At 40.2% G+C, this 18,667-nt stretch overlaps 1 protein-coding gene across 1 annotated transcript; it reads left to right on the top strand.

Moving 5' to 3' along the window:
* The first annotated feature begins 7,606 nt into the window (after nucleotides 1–7,606).
* YEATS4 (YEATS domain containing 4) lies at nucleotides 7,607–12,992 on the top strand. The gene is made up of 7 exons (XM_053978841.1): nucleotides 7,607–7,703; nucleotides 7,804–7,923; nucleotides 8,467–8,533; nucleotides 8,625–8,719; nucleotides 10,154–10,246; nucleotides 10,324–10,411; nucleotides 12,401–12,992. The coding sequence occupies exons 1-7, from the start codon at nucleotides 7,653–7,655 to the stop codon at nucleotides 12,568–12,570; spliced, it is 684 nt and encodes a 227-aa protein (XP_053834816.1). The 5' UTR covers nucleotides 7,607–7,652; the 3' UTR covers nucleotides 12,571–12,992.
* Nucleotides 12,993–18,667: the final 5,675 nt, after the last annotated feature.

Below are 18,667 nucleotides of genomic sequence, written 5' to 3'. Positions count from 1 at the left end.
GCAGAGGGAGAAATCATTAAGTCTTGATTTTGAAAGTATCTTCCTGCAATTTTCCTCCAGGTTAGGGTGTTCAGCAGTTCCAATTGCTGAAATGTGAGACAAGCGTAAAGCATCCTGTCCCCCAAAACATGGGATGTATACTCTAAGATAAACACAGTGAGGATTCAGTAGTATGTGTATGAATTTGTTGTGGAGGTGTTCAAGCATAGGTCAACTAACCAGGATGCAGGACCATCAAGGTATGCTTTGAAATGGTATTGGAGAATGGGGAAGGTAATATAACAAGCATGGGGTTTGTTTTCTTCCATGAGAGTTCCCTAGGAAAAATATCCTTTGAGTTGCAGACCTAGAAATAATTTGATAACACTTACTAGGAAAGTGTTCTTGCTCAATTCTGCTTGTAAGAACCTTGCCTCCAACCTCTTTCAGGGTCTTCTTCATAAGTGCTGCAGCTTGAAAGACCCAGAGGCCTAGATGAGCTGGAGGGAGAGATCTTGGTGGAATCCAGGCTCCAGATTATTGTCCTTGCTTGTTTCTCTCTGTCTGGAGAGTCCCCAGTGCTTAGCAATGTGGAAGCTGGTGCAGAAGCCTCCTCTCTGCCACCTCAGCAGAGAGCTAACTCTTCCCATATATCATGTCCTCTGACAGTTGGAAACAAGATGAAAATGCCAAAAACCCAAAATCACCCATACCAGATAAACCTGTTCCTGAACATAACTCTACTTATGAGTAACCTCACAGTGTGGCCCTTATTATTGACTGTTAGTTTTTTGGGAGGAGAGGGAGGTAGAAGGCATTTGTGAGGTTTGGCAGGGGAGCCTAAAATAGTTCTGTGAGCCTTCTGTTGTTACACTAACTGCAATTACACTCCCCAATTACTGTGGGGAGATTACTGGACTGTATGAACTTTTTCTGTGAGGAAGCTCTGGAGTTCCTGTGCACATCTGCTGTGGGTTTTGCATGCCAGGCAGTGGAACAGCTGAGTTCTCCAGATGTTTTTATAGGAAGAAGTCTTCCCTTTTGCTGCTGTGCCTTTTCTGCATCAGCCTCACTGAAAGCATTACTGAAGTTTCTTCTCTTGCAAAGCTGGCATTTTGCTTTATTTACTCTCAGTACAGGAGTTACCGATCAGAGAGAAGCTTTAGTTTTAAAAATTAGTGTCTCTGGAAGCGAGACATCTTGAGCACTTTCAGGGAAGAAGGCACTGAGTAAGAAGTTGGAAGTGTCTTTTTAACCCTTGTTTGGGCTGGAAAGAGATGCTCAGGTTTGGAGTATTAGTGCTGTTCTCTGCCTTTAAATTTTCCCTTGGTTCATCATTCAGACATTTTCATAATACTGCAGCTTGTCCAGGAAAAAATGGTAAGCTGCAAAAGAGATGAGCAGCAGAAAGCAAATCAAACACCCAAATAAGCAGAGCAAAGTCTATGAAGCTAGAAAAGGTAAGTTTGTCCTCACTCCACTCTGCACTCGGTGCAGACTGAGTAAAGGAAGACAGAGGTATGTGTGTAGTTCATGATCACAAAGATGCCTTTTTTACAAGCATTATTACATGAAGTTCAGGTGCAGACACCTGAGCATCTGTACCCCAAAATTCTGGACTATAACAAATCATGACACACAAGGTGAGGAAAAACTGGTTTAATAATTTTGGGGCCAGGACCTCTGTTTTGCATTGGGATTTAGCTGAGTCCCCTGGAAGGCCTGCAGTATAATGCTCCTAGATATAAAGTAGTTGTCTGAGAAAGGAGTTTTGCCAAGTTAGCATTTTTGTAAAGATAACCTCCTGGTCAGCATAGCATATGTGTTAAAGGAACACAACACTTCTGACAATGGGTTTAGCACATCCTAAAGTACTTAAAAGCATGATACTGCTTTCTGCATGTATCTTGACTAACAACAGAGATTACTCCAGACATTGTGAAGAATTTATGACTTAATGCACATTCATGTTCTATTAGTATAGGTAAGGCTGCAGCTGCTCAGGAGACTTTGTTACACAATAGATGGATAGATTAACTGGAATTGTATAAAGCGGAAAACTTACCTGTCACATTGAATTTTTAGCTATTTTATCTCTTGGAAGATACAAAAGCAAGTGATGGCTTCTGTAAAATGTAAGTAAATGGCTGGGAATGGGGAGATGATCAGCCTGCTTGTGTCCATGAAAAGTAATTTGCTGGGAGATGTACAAAAGAGACAACAGAGAGACCAAAGTGAGAGTGAGGTGGGAATATATTTCCTTTCTTAGCCTGGAGGAGAAAGGAGGGGTTTGTAAAAGGTGCAGAAGCAGTGCTGTGGAGTGACAGCTGGGGAATGCAGCACATTTGTCAAGGACGTTGCAAGCTTGAGAGATGCAGTGCTGTCCTTGGGATGAGGGAGGGAGAAGGGCTGGTGCAGTTCAGCTCTTCTGCTGGACAGATTTTTAATGACTAAGTTTGAACTTGAAGTGAATCAGAGAAGTGACATAGTGTAACATAATGTGTAATATTATAGAAAACAAATAAAGATCAGCTCACACTCTTAACACTGAAACATAGAAGTATATGGTGTTCAAGGAACTGATCAAAAATTTGCTAGCTTTTTTTCCCGTTCTGTTCCTCAAGAGACGGTGTGAAAAATAAATGCAGCCCAGTAGAAACAGCTCTTTGCTGCAGATAGAAGATTGCTAGTCCTTTCAATTAATTCAATATGAACCTGTTTATGTCTCTTGTGAACAATCTGCAGAAAATTTTTAGCACTTTGCTTCCCATCAGACTGCTGGAAGCCTTGTAAATCCTGCACTTGGTGTAAATGGGAAGTAAAATTAATTTCTTCTCAAACAAGGCTTCTCAGCTTTACAGAAAGGATCTAGTATAAACAGATGGTTTAAAAAATTATATATTGCTGAACTTTTTTTTCAAAACTACTTTAATCTACTTAGCAATGGCAGTTATTAAGTAGATTTTTTTCTTTTATCCTGCATCCTAGTGGTGAAGATAAGCTCCTAGGTGTCCTGTAAGGGTATGTTCAAAATGGTGTAGATGTGATCAAGGAGTGAAAAGGGCTCTTTCTGCCATCTAGTGGTAACAAAAAAAACACTCCTATTCACTTAATTAAAAATCTCATTAATTGTGTCTGCATGGTCAGCAGAACTAGGTGTAATAATCCTCAACTGTCCTAAATTTAAGAAGATAGCAGTCACTTTTTACTCTCCTTTTCCACAAAATAAACAACTTGTATTTTCCTTGCCTTGACACCTCATGAAAAAATCCAAATCCCTGTTTATTGTCTGAATGCCTTTTGAGTGCACTGCTCTTAAATTCCTCTGTGTGTTTCCTTACATGATACACGGGTACTGAAATACTTTAAGGCATGGAAACCTTTCTTTGATGCTAAAGACACTGGAAAAAGATATTGTCCACACAGGTACATAAAATGTTGCCTGTAGTCGAATGCATCTCTAAAACCCTTCTGAAGATGGGTGGGTTCCCCTGTGAAACAGGCAGTATTTGCTTCTGAAGGAGCAGTGAGCTCTATGGAGCTGCTGCATTTCAGAACGGTTACTCTTAATACTTAAAACTGATTTCTGAGGCTTGCTGGTGTCCCATTTCCCTGTTAGCCATTTACTTCTTTTGACAGACAGCTACCCTTGCCACCTTTTACAATCTGCAGACTGTGCTTCTCTTAAAAAATATATGGCTCTGCTTGGATGTGTTATAGTTCCACACTGGTGGGAGGGGATAGAAACAGAGACCGTTTATGCCAAACAGAATCCTTATTCATGGGTAAAGTTGTAAGGGACTTGGCTTCCCACCTCAAAAATTTAATTGGAGCCTATATGTAATTAAAGCTGCAGTTCTCACTTTCCTGAAAGTGATTTAGCCTGAATTATTTGCAAGATGAAGGTTCATAGCCCCTACTTTCTCCAAGACCTGTAGTGTAAGGATATTGAAAATGGTGAATAGTGTAGAATGGCTAACAGAACTCTGCAGAAGATACTGTTGAAAATAATGTCTAAATTGTTTGGTGGGTTCTTTTTTTAGTACATAAAGTACTTTGAATAAAAAGAATCAGAGAAGGCCAATGTTTTATTAGCAGCTCTAAAAAGCTGTATTTTGAGCTTCTCTGTGTAAGTATAAATTATCCATACGATTAAAGCTATCTGCTGGCTGGTTTCCATCTCAGCAGCAGTCCAGGAAAATTTTCTTCCTGTTAATTTCACAGTGGTAACAGTGTGATACTTCAGAAAAATAACTTATTTTGTTATGTAGGATTCCTACTGTGCCCTCTTAATTCCTAGTTATCCATGCCTGTTCCATTTAGTTAAGTAATTCATCATATTTTAAAATTACTTTTATGCCTTTTACTCAAAAAGAATTTAGAAATAAAATTTAAACCTCTACATTATCATCTCCTTTTTTTTTTTTTTTGTTATAATTACAGTAATAGCTAGTTCAGATTTTTAACTGTGAGGCGCTTGGGTATGTCACTGAAGAAGGGAAGGTTTCTAAAAATGCAGCTTTATTTGGGGGAAAAAATAGCAACTTGCCAAAACTATGTTATCATCAAATTAAATTAGTAGTCTGTTAAAACAGGGTTAGTGAGAGAGATGATGGTATACCATTCCTTGCTGGAGCTATGTTTGTGCTACCTCCAGCTGCATTTGATCCTTGGAACAGGTGGCCCGCTCAGTTTGTCCTTTCCAGGATTGGAAGACGTTTGAGCAAAGTCTTACGTGACACTACTGCAAGGGCAACTCCTGTGAGATTGTACATAATCCCCTTACAAAGAATAAAACTGTGACCATCTCTTTTGAACTTTTAAAAAAAAAAAAAAAAAGGGAAAATTAAAACCCACAGTTTTGGAATTAAATCTTGGTATGACCTGACCTGGGTGAAGATGCTGAGGAACCTGGTAATTTTGCTGAGAATCTGGAGTTGGAAGTTGTTCTTTATTTATGTGTTGTGTAATGCCAGTATCCGGTGTTGTGTGTGCTATCTGAGGACAGCTGGCAGGTAAAGGGCTCAGCTCTGAGGAGCAGCCAGCTCCCTGTATGTGGCTCTTTCCTTTCACAGTGGCATATGAAGAAACTTCACCTAAACTGCACACTTGGACACAGGCTGGGCTCAACAGTTACAGCATGGTGGCAGATCATGTGCAGCAGCTCCCAAAAACAGATTGGTAGAAGCAGATTTCAGCACTTAACTTCTCCAGGGTACTGCCAGCCCTTTGCTACAGCCAGGAACCTGCCTAACGTGGTCTAGTTCAAACAATCCCATCCATTTCCAGTCTCTCCTATGTCATCTTGTTATGCAGATTCTTCTCATTCTACATGTTCCAACAAAGGTTTGCCCTCCATAGCCACAATCTGACTTGGAAATTCAGTGATTGTCTTGAAGCCTTCTGCATTTGAGATGATTTCCTTTATTTCAGTTGGCACAGAGTACATGTCCAGTGCCAGTTTCTCCAGTTCTGCCACTTCTTTTCTTAAATGCGCTTCCATCTTGGTAATAACGTTCAAGCCTGTGAATATTTAGATAATAAATCCATTAACCATTCTTTTGGTGAACAAGTCTTTGTATCAGGTTTAGAAAAGGAATTTATTTCTTTTTCAGTCAACTTATATCTCTATGATCGGCCATGCTTATAGGCAAAGCAGGTTGGGAATGGTGTGGGTGTGTTTTAGCCTTTCCATTGCAAGGCTACACAAGAAAGCAAAATAGCAAGAAAGGCTGGAAAATGCTGCCTGGGATATGAAGCTCAGTCTTGTCCTGGGGCAGGCAACTGCATCATTTAACTTCTTCCATCATTTCTCTTAAAGCCTCATAGGGTCTGTCTGGGGTGTTTGCTCCTGCACTTCTTACAGGATGAGTATCCTGCTACTCCCATGCTCCAGGGGTTACAAAAGGAAATTGCTGCCTGACTTGTTTTTTGGCTAGATTATATTAATCTCATTTGTGTGCTGATACTGCTTGCCCTCTTGTTATTTCCCTTCCCATCTTGCTTAACCCCCTAAGGCATTTGCAACAGCTAGTTAATACTTTCTCTACCTTTATTTTGGCAAATTTGTTTAAGGAGGCTCTGGCCTTCTTTAGAGCACATGGTGTTTACACCAATTTGCCCTGTTCTTGCGTATTTGCCTTTCAGTTAACTTTTTTTTCTATAACAGGAGATAATACAGTAGATATTAAGAATTTTTTTACTGTGGGGGTGGTGAGGTAGTGGAATAGCTTGCCCAGGAAAGTTCTGGATGCCCCACCCCAGAAGTGTTCAAGGCCAAGGTGCATGGGACTCTGAGCAGCCTGGTCTGGTGGAAGGTGTCCCTGCCCATGGCGAGGGCGAGAACTACATGGCCTTTAAGGTTCTTCCCAACCCATTTTATTATAGACTCTTTTAACTGAAAAGTGCACTCTTTTCCAGATGGGGTCTTAACAGGGTTTGTACGATAGCTTCTGATGAAGTTTTTAATGCTCTTATATCCTCTTTTCTTTCTGACAGACTAACACTGTAAGTTGGTTACACTTCTGTTTATAAAAACCAAAGCAGATATGTTCAAGCCCACCCATCCCAAAGGCAGATCTGTAGAGTAGTCATGACTACATGGCAGTAAAAGGTTTCTTCATATCAGGAACTGCACCATTCCCCTTCTTGTTCATCTTGTTACTGGAATAGAGTCTTCCACAGAAGCCAGTTAGTAATTAGAAGTTAGATTAACCAAAGAAAATTTTTCTTTGAAGACAGAGCTTGACCGCCTGTAAAAGAGTGGCCCAGCTGCCAGTCTTGCCAACTTGCTTTAATAAAAATAGCTGTAACATTTCAGAGCTGAGCATGCTGTTCACACAATCTAGTTCATACAAGGAACAGGGTAGGAAATTTTTGCTTTTTGGGAGAGGGTTAGGCATGATGTTCACTGTCTTCTTGTCTGTCAGGCGTCAGAGGGCCACGCAAGAGGGATGCTCTGGAAAATGGTTTGCAGGCAGGGTCTGTGTGCAGCTCCCTGGAGGAGTCCACCAAGTTCTCCAGTCCATCACAGGGACAGACAGAGCTGGGCTGAAGCGAGGGTGCAGCTGAGGCACGAAGCAACTCCACAAATCAACAACCCCCTCAGACTCACCTCCTCCTGAGAGAGCTGGGTCAGACTGGAGAAGAGGCTCCGGGGAGGCCTCAGAACAGACCTCCACTGCCTAAGGAGGCCCGTGAGAGCTAGAGAGGGACTTTTTGCAAAGGCATGTGGTGACAGGCCGAGGGGGAATGGCTTTAAACCTAAAAGAGGACAGATTTTAAATTGATATTGGGAAGAAATTCTTCCCCGTGAGGGTGCTGAGACACTGGAACAGGTTGCCAGGGCAGCTGTGGATGCCCCATCACTGGGAGTGTTCCAAGGCCAGGCTGGATGAGGCTTTGAGCACCCTGGGGTAGTGGAAGATGTCCCTGTGCTGGGCGTGGAACCGGGGCGCCCCTTGGGGTCCCATCCATGGACGTGTGCCTTTACGCGGCGCAGGCCGGGCCCGCTCCTCGGCGGGCGCGTTCCGCCCCGGCTGGCGGCGGCAGCGGCGCAGCCCCGCCCCGGAAGCCGCGGGGGATGGCGGTCGCGGGGCGGCGGCGGCGGCGGGAGAGGCGGCGGAGACGGGCGGGGCGGTCGCGGGCGGCGGCGGGCGGCGCCCCCGGGCAATATGTTCAAGAGAATGGCAGAGTTCGGGCCTGACTCCGGCGGCAGGGTGAAGGTACAGCCTCGGCGGCCGCTGGCGGGGCTCGGGCCGCGGGGGGCGGCGCGGCAGCGCCTCTCTGAACGCGCCGTGTCCGCCTGTGTTCCTTTTCTTTAAGGGCGTTACCATCGTGAAGCCGATCGTGTACGGGAACGTCGCGCGGTATTTTGGGAAGAAGAGAGAGGAGGATGGTCACACTCACCAGTGGACGGTGTATGTGAAGCCGTACCGGAACGAGGTACAGCAGAGCCGCTTCCCCGAAAGGCTGGTCAGGCTTTGGAACAGGCGTTCTGGGAAACCGGGGAACTGCCATCCATGGAAAGGTGCAAAACGCCTGTGGATGTGGCACTTGGGGTCATGGCTTAGTGGTGGCCTTGGGTTAATAAGGGTTGGACTTGGTGATGTTAGAGGTCTTTTCCGACCAAGCAGCACCGGGACGTGGGGGTTTGAAAAGCCGGAATTAAAGGAAAGGGCAGGAGGGTCTTTGCCTTTAAGACAAGAAAACACATAGGCTGGTGGGTTTCCAGAAAGGAAAACCATGGGAAAGGCATGCTTCCATTTATGTTTTTTGGAGTGATCTTTCCCAGTGTAGGGGAAGATTGGAGAATATTCATGGGGATTAAATACTAACGGACCTGTGTTTACTGCTTTGCTATCCTTCTGTGCTTAAAGTCAGAAGAAATACTATTTAAAATCAGAAGTAATGTAGGCCCGTAGGATAGATGACTGAATAGTAACTTGGTGTGCTGAACAATCAGAAATAACAATGTTTCTGTTTTAGGACATGTCTGCATATGTGAAAAAAATTCAATTCAAGTTGCATGAAAGCTACGGTAATCCTTTAAGAGGTGGGTTTTGCTTTTTGGCAGTTGTTCCTAGAACTGGGCTTTTTCATCCAGCTTTATCATGGGATTAACACTTCTATGTTGCCTCTTGCAGTTGTTACCAAACCACCATATGAAATCACCGAAACAGGCTGGGGTGAATTTGAAATAATCATTAAGATATTTTTCATTGATCCAAATGAAAGACCTGTAAGTACATTGAACTTTTAACAAAGCTTAAATAATTAATTATGGTGGCCTACAGCGCTAGGAAATTGCTGGTCAAAATAAGTCTCATTGGCCATGGAAGTAATAAAGGTCTCTTTTGAAGAAAATTATTGTACGGATTGGTCACATTTTCCTCTTTCTGTGCTACGCTCCTGGTATTCATGACTGCTTTTCCTGTGCTTGGCTTCTCTGACATATACTAATATGTGACCACGTATTACATCTTACCTGGGTTGAGCACACGCTGAGGATTTCTCTTCCATGTAGCTTCCAAGTTCTAGGATATTTGAATATTTTAATCTTTCTGTCAGATCAAAATCAAATCAAAAAGCAGTAGGGCTACTACACTAGCATAAGTCTCTGCCTAAGAAGACCAGGTTAAAACAACTTCATAGTTACATAAAGTACTTGAATTAATTTCTTTCTTCCATTCCTGTGTTTTAGACATATCTTGTAGGTTTGTTTAAGCAGTTTTACGTAAGAACTTGATTGCTCTATTTTAGGGAAACAGGATGTTTATTTCTGGAAGGACTGAGTTCCTTCTGTCACATGAACAATCCTTTTTTAAATCAATTTTTTGGTAAATGAGAGTGAAATTGAATTTCTTTTTTTTTTTTTGAATATGTGGCAATTGGTAAGAATGGGTTTCCTGTGCTGTTGGGCTCAGTAGCATCCTGACTTGTATTAATTCTGTTCACAGCTTGACCAAGCTGTCCTAAGGTTGGTTGGGTTTTTTTCTTTGCTGCTGTTCTTGGAAGGCTGTTTGGGAGCCTGTCACGTTCTTCCTTTCCAGGAGGTACCAAGGGGAGTCAGGTACTGCTCTGTTCCACCACCGTTCCTGGGCCTGTTTGTGGAAGGGGGAGAAGCGTGGCCTGTGTGTGCTCTTCCCAGACCACAGGCCAGGTGGTCAGTGGCTTCTCAAAGCTGCACAGAGGGCTTCCAGTCCTCTCCCCACCATGCCATTTGCACTGCAGGAATGGAAGAATAACCCCACAAAGAGAGATTTCAGTGAAAAGCAATTCACAGCCTCCCTGGTGCTTCATTTTCTCAAGAATAGAGGATAAGGTCACAGAAAGCACTTTCTAACTGATTAATTGAGAAAGTCAGTTTGAATTAAATCACCCATTTGAAAATGTTTCAGAAAAGATGGTATTAGTATTTTTTATATACCAGTCCTAAACCACTTCAGAGACATTTTTAAAGTCTCAAGAGGCCTTTGGATAGTTGGCATGTTTTAACAGTTAATGTTAAATTTAAAGTAATTCCTGAAGCTATATGACATTTATATTTGCATTCCTAAAACATGTTTAAATCCTATAGTTATTTTGTGGGATCAAATGTTAATTGTTGATATCTAGAACAAGAGTTCTATTTTGCTACAATTTTGAAGCTAATAAAATTCTGTCTTTTGCATAGGTAACTTTATATCACTTGCTGAAGCTCTTTCAGTCGGATACCAATGCCATCCTGGGGAAGAAAACTGTAGTTTCTGAATTCTATGATGAAATGGTATGAACATTCTTAATGTAATCCTCACTTTATTTTGAAGAGTATTAGTGATACCATGTATTTTTCTCCTTCATCAGATATTTCAAGATCCTACTGCAATGATGCAGCAGCTGTTAACAACGTCTCGTCAACTAACACTAGGTGCTTATAAACATGAAACAGAGTGTAAGTTGAAAACTAAAATTTTTTAAACTTTAGAAATAACAATAGTTGGATTTGCTTTTAACATGTTTTTTATACGGGGCTATAACAGTACAATGGATTTGGATGCTGCAAAAAGCTGGTAATTTTGCATTAAATTTAACTTCAGCTTTTGCAAAGGTATTAATACTTACCTGAAAACTTCTTATCCCTATGGCTGCTAAAAAAAAAGGAATTAGGAATTACTTGGTATGATGGCATGAACTACACCTAGTCTGACATCTTTGAAATAAATTAAAACAGAGGATAAATGAAGGCCACCGTATGGTACAGTTCTGTTCAGCACTGCAAGCAAAAGTCACTCTTGAAGGCATGAAGTACAGAACAGTTAGTGATGTTTAAGTCAAAGCAACAATTCTTTGTGGATAAAGAGTAGTGTCTGAAAGCTCTTTTTCCCTTCTACTTCTTTAATTGTAGGTAATTTCATAACATACTTCTTAAGTACAGCATAATGTTTTTTGTGTAATTTTTATCCAGTTTGTCTCCAAATATAAGCAAAAATATTAAGAGAACTAAGGAAATTAAATTAAAGATCCATTGATTCATAAGTTGTAGTTGTAATGCATTTAGTGCTTATTTCTTTTCTGATCTTCTGTATTTCATCTGTTATTTGCTTTCTGAGAGTAGATGTAGTATTGAGCCAAAATCCTGCCCTATTAATTACAAACCTTAATCCATTGTAGTCCACCTCACTTGACCTTATGTTCACCTGACAACAAATGTCAGGTATTTTTTTTGGCCAGCAAACACCTAGAGCTAAGAGTGGCAAGTGATTATGAGTTTGAAGCTCTTCAGAGTTAGAGTTTCTGATTGCCTTATGTCTGCTTGGTTGTGTGGATATGTGAGCTACTTGTATTTCCTGCCTCAGTTCAGCCAGTCTTGAGGTGGATTTCTGTTATTGTTGCATGTTACAGTTTTTATTTAGAAAATGTTTAATCATATGATTGATAAAAACATCCAAATTTAAACTTTTTTTCATTTAAAATTTTTGGATATTTCTCCAGACAGCAGTAGAAACTTTCAGTGTGGTTTCTTTGTATAAATACGTCTTTAAAATTTGCTAATGAAGCAGATAATATTTGCCACTGCCCACAGTTATGTAATGTGTGGGATATGAGTGATCTCTGCAGCCTTCATAGACTTGTTGGCTTTGCCATCTTTGTCCTAAAACTTGTGCATGAAAAAATAATAAAAAAATAGAATACTTGATGTCAGATATTTGTTAAAGCAGGGCAGCGTAACCGAAACTTCCAGATCCACAGGAAGTTTCTGGAAGCTTATGGAGTTTAATTGAGAATTAAACTCCAGTGAGACGTAGAAAATGGTTAGAGTACATGGAGAAGGAACCACAGAATGGTGTAGGCTTGAAGGGACCTCTGGATGCATGTTGTCCACCCCCTGCCCTAGCAGGGCCGCTGACAGCTGGTTCCCCAGGACTGTGTCCAGATGGCTTCTAAATGTGTCCAATGATGGGGATTCCACAACCTCTCTGGGCAACCTGTGGTCACTTTCACAGTCAGAGTTTCCTGATGTTCACAGGGAACCTCCCATGTTTCAGTTTGTGCCTGTGGCCTTGTGAGCTGTCACTGGGCACCACATATTCATAGTTCTCTGTAATTTCCCATGTATTTGCTGTCACCATGTCAGGTTTTATTTTCCTCACCTAATCTTTAAAAAAAAAGTAGAAAATTATTTTATGAATTGTATAACTATCTGCAAAACTGATGGGCTGAGGGCTGAATAATGCTGCATAACAAACTTTTTTTTTTTTTTTTTTCCTAAATCCGGACTCTTATGTGGATACCATTTTGATTACAATTATTGAATCTCTAAGGCTAACAGTAACAGATATTTTTTCAGGACAAATGATATCCAAATTACTGTTTCAATTTTTTTAAAAAAATCAAATTTCACGGCACTTAAAATACATATTTTTCTTTATCACTGCCATAGTTGCAGATCTGGAAGTGAAAACCAGGGAGAAACTCGAAGCTGCCAAAAAGAAGACTAGTTTTGAAATTGCTGAGCTTAAAGAAAGACTAAAAGCAAGTCGTGAAACCATCAACTGTTTAAAGAATGAAATCAGAAAACTTGAAGAAGATGATCAGTCTAAAGATATGTGATAAGTGCTGACTTGAGTGTGTGCTGAAAATGCTGAAAATGGAAAGACTTCAGTCATGGAATTGTATGAGTTCTCTTCAGTTCTTTAACTGAGACTACAAGAATTTCACTGGCAAATGACTCAAGTTTGTGGCGATCAACTCCATAAATGGAACAAAAAAGAAAGCTTGTATCCTTGTCTTGTAGTTAAAACCTGTGGGTATTTAACGATTTTTTTCAAGTGGAAGTGGTCTTGAAGACCAGGCTACTTTTTCTTTGAAAACTGCATTTGAGTCATGTATGAAAACTTTGTATTAAGTCTTGTATTAGTTCAATGTGATTTTACAAAATGCTGGTGTTTACTTTTTTTACTTTTTTTTTCTACTGATTGTTTAGAGATGCATCTTTAAAGCTAAAAATAAAATACGCAGTTTTTTTATTTTAATGTTTGTTGTCTCTGTCCAGCTGTGGGCTTCAAGAATAACTGTAAATATGCTACTGTAAGTAGCATACCCTGATTTCAGGCAGAGGCTGAAATACAATGGTATGCAAGTTATTTAAGTGATTTTTGGCATGTCTCTCTCTGATCAGCATAGTGAGAACACTTTCTGAAAACAGGATTTTAAATAACTTTTGTATCTACAGATAAGAGTTTCTAGCCCCAAAGCTGCTTTAACACATACAAATGCATCAATGCTACAAACTATGCTCAGAAGCAGCAAATTATTCCAGTACTGTTTTGTACGATTTTGTTTGATATTTGTACTGTACTACAATCACTTCATCAAATACTATCTCTACCACTTCTTCCTCCTCTCACTCTACCCTGCTCCAGCTTGGTGTCCCTCCCACAAGAGGCAGTCTTCATTAATTCCTCCACTGGGAGAGCTTCTCAATGGCTACATTTCTTCACAAAGAATGAAGTCCCTCATGGGGTCACAAGTCCTGCCAACAAACCTGCACCAGTGTAGGCTCCTTTCCATGGGGCCACAGGAGTTGGTCCAGTGCAGGCTTTCCACGGGATCACAGTCTCCTTTGGGCATCCCTTTGGTCTTGTGTGAGATCTTCCACAGGCTGCAGGTGGATCTCTGCTCTAGCATCTGGAGCATCTCCTTCCTCACCGACCACAGTGCCTTCAGGGCTGTTCCTCACGTATTCTCCTTTTTCCACTCCCATTCTCCCTGCCCAAGCAGGTTTTTTTTCCTCCCTTTTTAAATCAGCAAGCTGTTGCGCTCAGCCTTGGCTGGTGGCAGGCCCATCCTGGAACCATCTGGCATTGGCTCTGGTGGACACAGGGGAAGCTTCTGGCAGCTTCTCACAGAAGCCACCCCTATAGCCCCCTCACTACCAAAACCTTGCCACATAATTCTTAAGTCACTTGCATGTGTTCCCCCGAAAAATTAGTTCATGATTTCATCAATCCTTTAAAAACAAAGCACTCATTTCTTCATATTTGAAACAACTGATGATTGATGGGCTTCTATATGGCTTAGTAAAGTGAAAGTTTCATCACTCCGTATGTAAATTTAGAGTTTTCATTAAGAACATCACCGTGGCACTTGCTTTAGGTATTATGAATACACATAGGCTGAGGAACAGCTTGTACTCTGGTATCCACACAGACCTTTCCTAGTAGTGCAGAATATCCAAATTTGTCAGTTTTTTGGTTACCTAAGTGCTTTAGTTTCTTTATTCACTAGCCAATTTCCTTCTAAGCAGCAGCTGAAGAATGCTGAATTTTCAGAGATGTGCACTTGCATAAGCCACAGTATATTGTGCGTGCTGAAACAAAATGGGAATGGAAAACACAATTTTTGGTGTATACAACATTATTATTTTCATATTTGTCAGTTAAAATAATAGTAATGATGACCAACTCAAATGGAATATTAAAGAGGTTCTCTAGGAGCTGTGACTAACATGAACAGGTCTGAGCAGACTTGAGCAGACCAAAAAATAATGGAGATGTACCTTTTGAATCCAACTCTTTGTGGGAGGCTGAATTTTTTTTTTTTGTTTACATCCAATAAACAGCCTAGTGTCTTAGGATACAGAAGCAATGATCTTGGCTCCACTGCTAGTAGCCATCAGCATGCTAGACCACTGATGTAATTTCTGTTTGGAGTTAGTGGTCTTTTTTTCTTCATTTTTTCTTTCAACTTTTTGTATTTTTTTCTTCTCCTTTGCGCACTCTGCAAAGATCTTAGAAGAGCCATTAGGCTCCTTTCTCAATAATAAGAAAATAGTCCTAATTTGCTAACACAGCTGTCTCTGCTGAGTAGTCACTGTTAATAGACAACAGGAAGAACACCTTCTGCTTTACAAAGTTCCAGTTAGGATCTGTGTTTTCATTAGAAAACACTTTTTTCAGGTGCTGAGAAAGCAACTGAGCCCTGTATTACACAGTAACTAAATTCTGGGAGAAGTTAATGACAATTAATCATAGACTCACTCATAGAGTATCCTGAGTTGGATGGGACCCACAAGGATCGAGTCCAGCTCCTGACCTTGCACAGGCCATCCTCAAGAACTGCATAGATCTCAGCTAATTGAGAGGTTATGTTTGTTCCTATGTGCTGTGCAGTTAAAAGCTATTGATGCAAACACCTGAGAGCGTGTGTGTACACAGTAAATTTACAGTAAGTGTTATCTTACAGTGCATGTCATTTTCAAAGTTATTAGAACTGAAATGGAGTGGGGCACCTAAGGACACAGTTGCATTTGACCTCCATTGCCTTGAAGAAAAAAGACAAACCCCTTGGCAACCCTATGGAGATGCGATTCCAGAAAAATAGTTCCAGTTTGTGCTTGCCAGGGTGCAAATTTAAATGCTCTTTATATTGCTGAGGCTGACCTTAGACTGTGGCTTCATCCGGAGTTATCATTGGGAAACACAATTGTATTTCAATCTTGCTTTGCAGAGGAGAAGAAAAAAAAACCTCACTGTGCTATTGATATCACTGAATTGTACAGTGATTTGTTCAGTTGCCTGCACCAGAGCTTTAACCACCACTTGAAGTAACCTTTTGCTGGGTAAAGATAAACATGGTTTATCTCAGTTCACATGCTGACTATTTAGAGTTTTACCAGTGAGCATCAATATCAAGTATGCAAAACTATTAGTTAGTGTCATTGCCACTTCCACTATAAAGACATGGGCATTTAAAATGTTTTAGATAAGACAAATTAACACTCATCACAGTAATTTCAGACAAGGAATCATTTACCCAGTATTATATATCACTAGTCTTTTTCTTAGCTAGCTCCATCTCATATAACTCAGTTCATTCCTTTGGATTTGGCACACTGTAGTTTACAGTCAGATGTGAAGTACTATAAGGCTTTGCCCAGGATGTTTCTCACCAAAAGTGCCATTATATGACAGGAGATATGTAGACACAGTTAAAGAATTTTTGTAGTCAGTAGAGATGGGACTGGAAGCAACATTAAAGCACTGTATTCATTTTCTTTCTAGACAGATGCTGGTAATAACACCAACCTTTTGCTGCTTATGCATTTCATCCACATAAAATACATCAAAGTGTGTTTGCATCTTAATGAGAATACAGATTTAAGAGCATTTCAGGTTATTTTCAGGCATGGTGTTTTCCAAACACCAGGGGGCAGGTATGCCCAAAATATTCTCCAGTCTCTACAGCAGCTTAATTACTGGGATTTTGGCATCTGGGATCTGTGACATCTTTGGTTAATCTCATTTGCTTTGACACTGGGTCCTGATCATAACACCTGTATTTGTTTCTGTAGAGGTGACCAAATGATCTCTTGCATGTTACAGAACATAACAGCAGTCTTGTCAACAAATCAAGTGTGCCATGCCAGGAAGCACAAAATAAAGCATGAGTGTTGGAATTTTTCTCTATTTGGGAAGGGAAGGAGCTTTCAAAATAGAAATCTCTGGGGTTGCTTTTAGTTATTTCATTTTTTTTTTTCCTTTTTCAGGCCAAGATTATGTGTCAAATTAGTGCACAAAACATAACTTAGGCACTCTACTGGACTGCACACTATGCTTGCACTCAATTGCATGTCCAAAATGGCAGGATTTTACACCAGTAAAAGTAATTACATTTTACAACTTAATGTTGATGAAGTTAATAAACTTATTTGACTACTTACTGCATAATGAATAATGAACCTTTGGCTTCCAAGGGTGTTGGAAGTTCTAATTTTCCTGCATACAGCAGGGAAGAACAGTTTCACTTAAGAGGGGGAAGAAAAGAGAATTAGGATGGTAGAAAAGAATAGCAGCAATGAGAAATTAATGTTATGTATATATTTAATTGGGATCTATGCAACATTTGCTTATGATACATTCATAATATTTCCATTTAAAAATATTTTAAGCTAGCACATGAAGTCAGGTAAGTTTCTAGTGAAACAGTCTGGCCTATGGAAATAGCTAATACAAATCCAAAATTAAAATTTACATCTTGATCTTCATAGGAAAAATCTCTTGAATGCCAGTGATTAGGCCACAAAAAGAACTTCATTAACATTGCAATATACAGTATTTGTCTTACTCTGCCCCTAATAATGACTGTATTTTTAAGATGTTCATTTGTTATATTAGGTGTTCATTCCCCCACACTTGTGGGGAATTGTGTACTTTAGGACAGAAAAGCAATTTTATCTGATCTACTACTGGCTTCTGCTTTGCAAATACTTTCACCTGAAGTGACCAATATCTTATTTTCTTCTTAGTATCTTAATTTTGCAATGTCGGGCAAATCTCACTTTTTTTTTAGTCTACAAACCAGCTTTTTTCAAATTGAACGTTTTATTTAACCTCTGATCTAGAATGTTAAAAAAGCATCTCTATGTTTTTAAAATAAGAATTAATCCAGGTTATTTTTGTTTTAATTACTATCCTGAGTGACAACTGTGTTCCACCTAAAGTTCCATTCAGGTCCCAATCCACCTGAAATCTGAGCGGGTAAAAAGGAGAATATTGAGAAGTTATGTTTGAGGAGCTTGCAGTTAACTTTTGATCTTATTTCCCAGTTTCTTTATGGAAGATTATGTAGTAGGTAAAGCATTTACTTGGTAAACTAAATATTCCCGAGGAAAACTGCATCACACAGTTTTAGTTCTTCACCATGAGATCATGAGAGTACTCTCCTGTGCTGCTGCCAACAGTGAGCTGTAGACAGTCAGCTCTGCAGGACTTCTCTAAGACTGGGCAGGGAACAGGCAAGAAAAAGCATAATCTCATGTAGTGATTAGGGCATTAGAGAAAACAAATGGAGTGCTTTTTTTCAAACTGAAAAAACCCACCATCTCAGGAAAGAGTTGCATCCTTAGTAAATACATACGTCTAAATTAGATGGAATTATTTTCCTGTTACCTTTAGAAGTTATACAACTTTTTAGTGACTGTAGAATAAATATGTATATATATACATTGGACAACTGGAACTGTTTTTTTTTTCCTTCTTGCTACAAACAGGTGGTATCAAACAGGTTAAGTATGTTTGCATGGTGAAGAAAGACACAGGACTAACTAGACAGACTGAACTCCAGCACCCACTACATAGTGTTTAAAATGATCCAAGCATCTGCTGCTTTGCAAAGCTTTGTGGTTGCTGTGAATCTTCTTTTTATAGTCCTTATCAGCAACAGCCAGGAGGTGCAGTGTTGGATGAAGATGGGCATTGCCTTGGATCACAACAGAAAATGGTGGGCCATGTCAGAGGGCACAGCTGATTTGGTGTGCCAGGCCTGCAAGTCACCAACCACAAGGCTGCTCCTCTTGGGTGACACTTTGTACTCTTGGAGCATCTCATCACTGATCTGTCTGCTAGTCCTGCATCCTGATTCACTCGATATTATTTAGTAGTCAGGAGTCTACAATTTCAAATAGCGAACACAGTCTAGCTGAATTTAAACTAAACTGTGTTGTGAGTTTTGCTTGGTTTTTATTAGTAAATAAGAAATGAGTCCTAGTCCTTGTGCATTTGCTGAGAATAAAGAAGATACATTTCTAAGGCTGTGAATTCTTTCTAGTATTCTTCTTCCCCTCAGGGATAAAAGACAGAAACAAAATCATTACTTTTTGGAACAGGCTGACACAATATGTGTATTTTAAAATGGAAAAGCAGTAAAA

This window comes from Vidua macroura, chromosome 5, assembly GCF_024509145.1.
Source record: "Vidua macroura isolate BioBank_ID:100142 chromosome 5, ASM2450914v1, whole genome shotgun sequence".
NCBI classification, from domain to species: domain Eukaryota; kingdom Metazoa; phylum Chordata; class Aves; order Passeriformes; family Viduidae; genus Vidua; species Vidua macroura.
Note: the sequence above shows the minus strand (reverse complement) of the source record. Positions and strands in the feature narration are given on the sequence as shown.

Bases quoted from the DNA above. Each gene is read 5' to 3' on its own strand.
- YEATS4 (XM_053978841.1), top strand. From the start codon at position 7,653: ATGTTCAAGAGAATGGCAGAGTTCGGGCCTGACTCCGGCGGCAGGGTG. The intron at 8,720-10,153 runs GTAAGTACATTG...TCTTTTGCATAG, and splicing joins TTGATCCAAATGAAAGACCT to GTAACTTTATATCACTTGCT. The intron at 10,247-10,323 runs GTATGAACATTC...CTCCTTCATCAG, and splicing joins CTGAATTCTATGATGAAATG to ATATTTCAAGATCCTACTGC.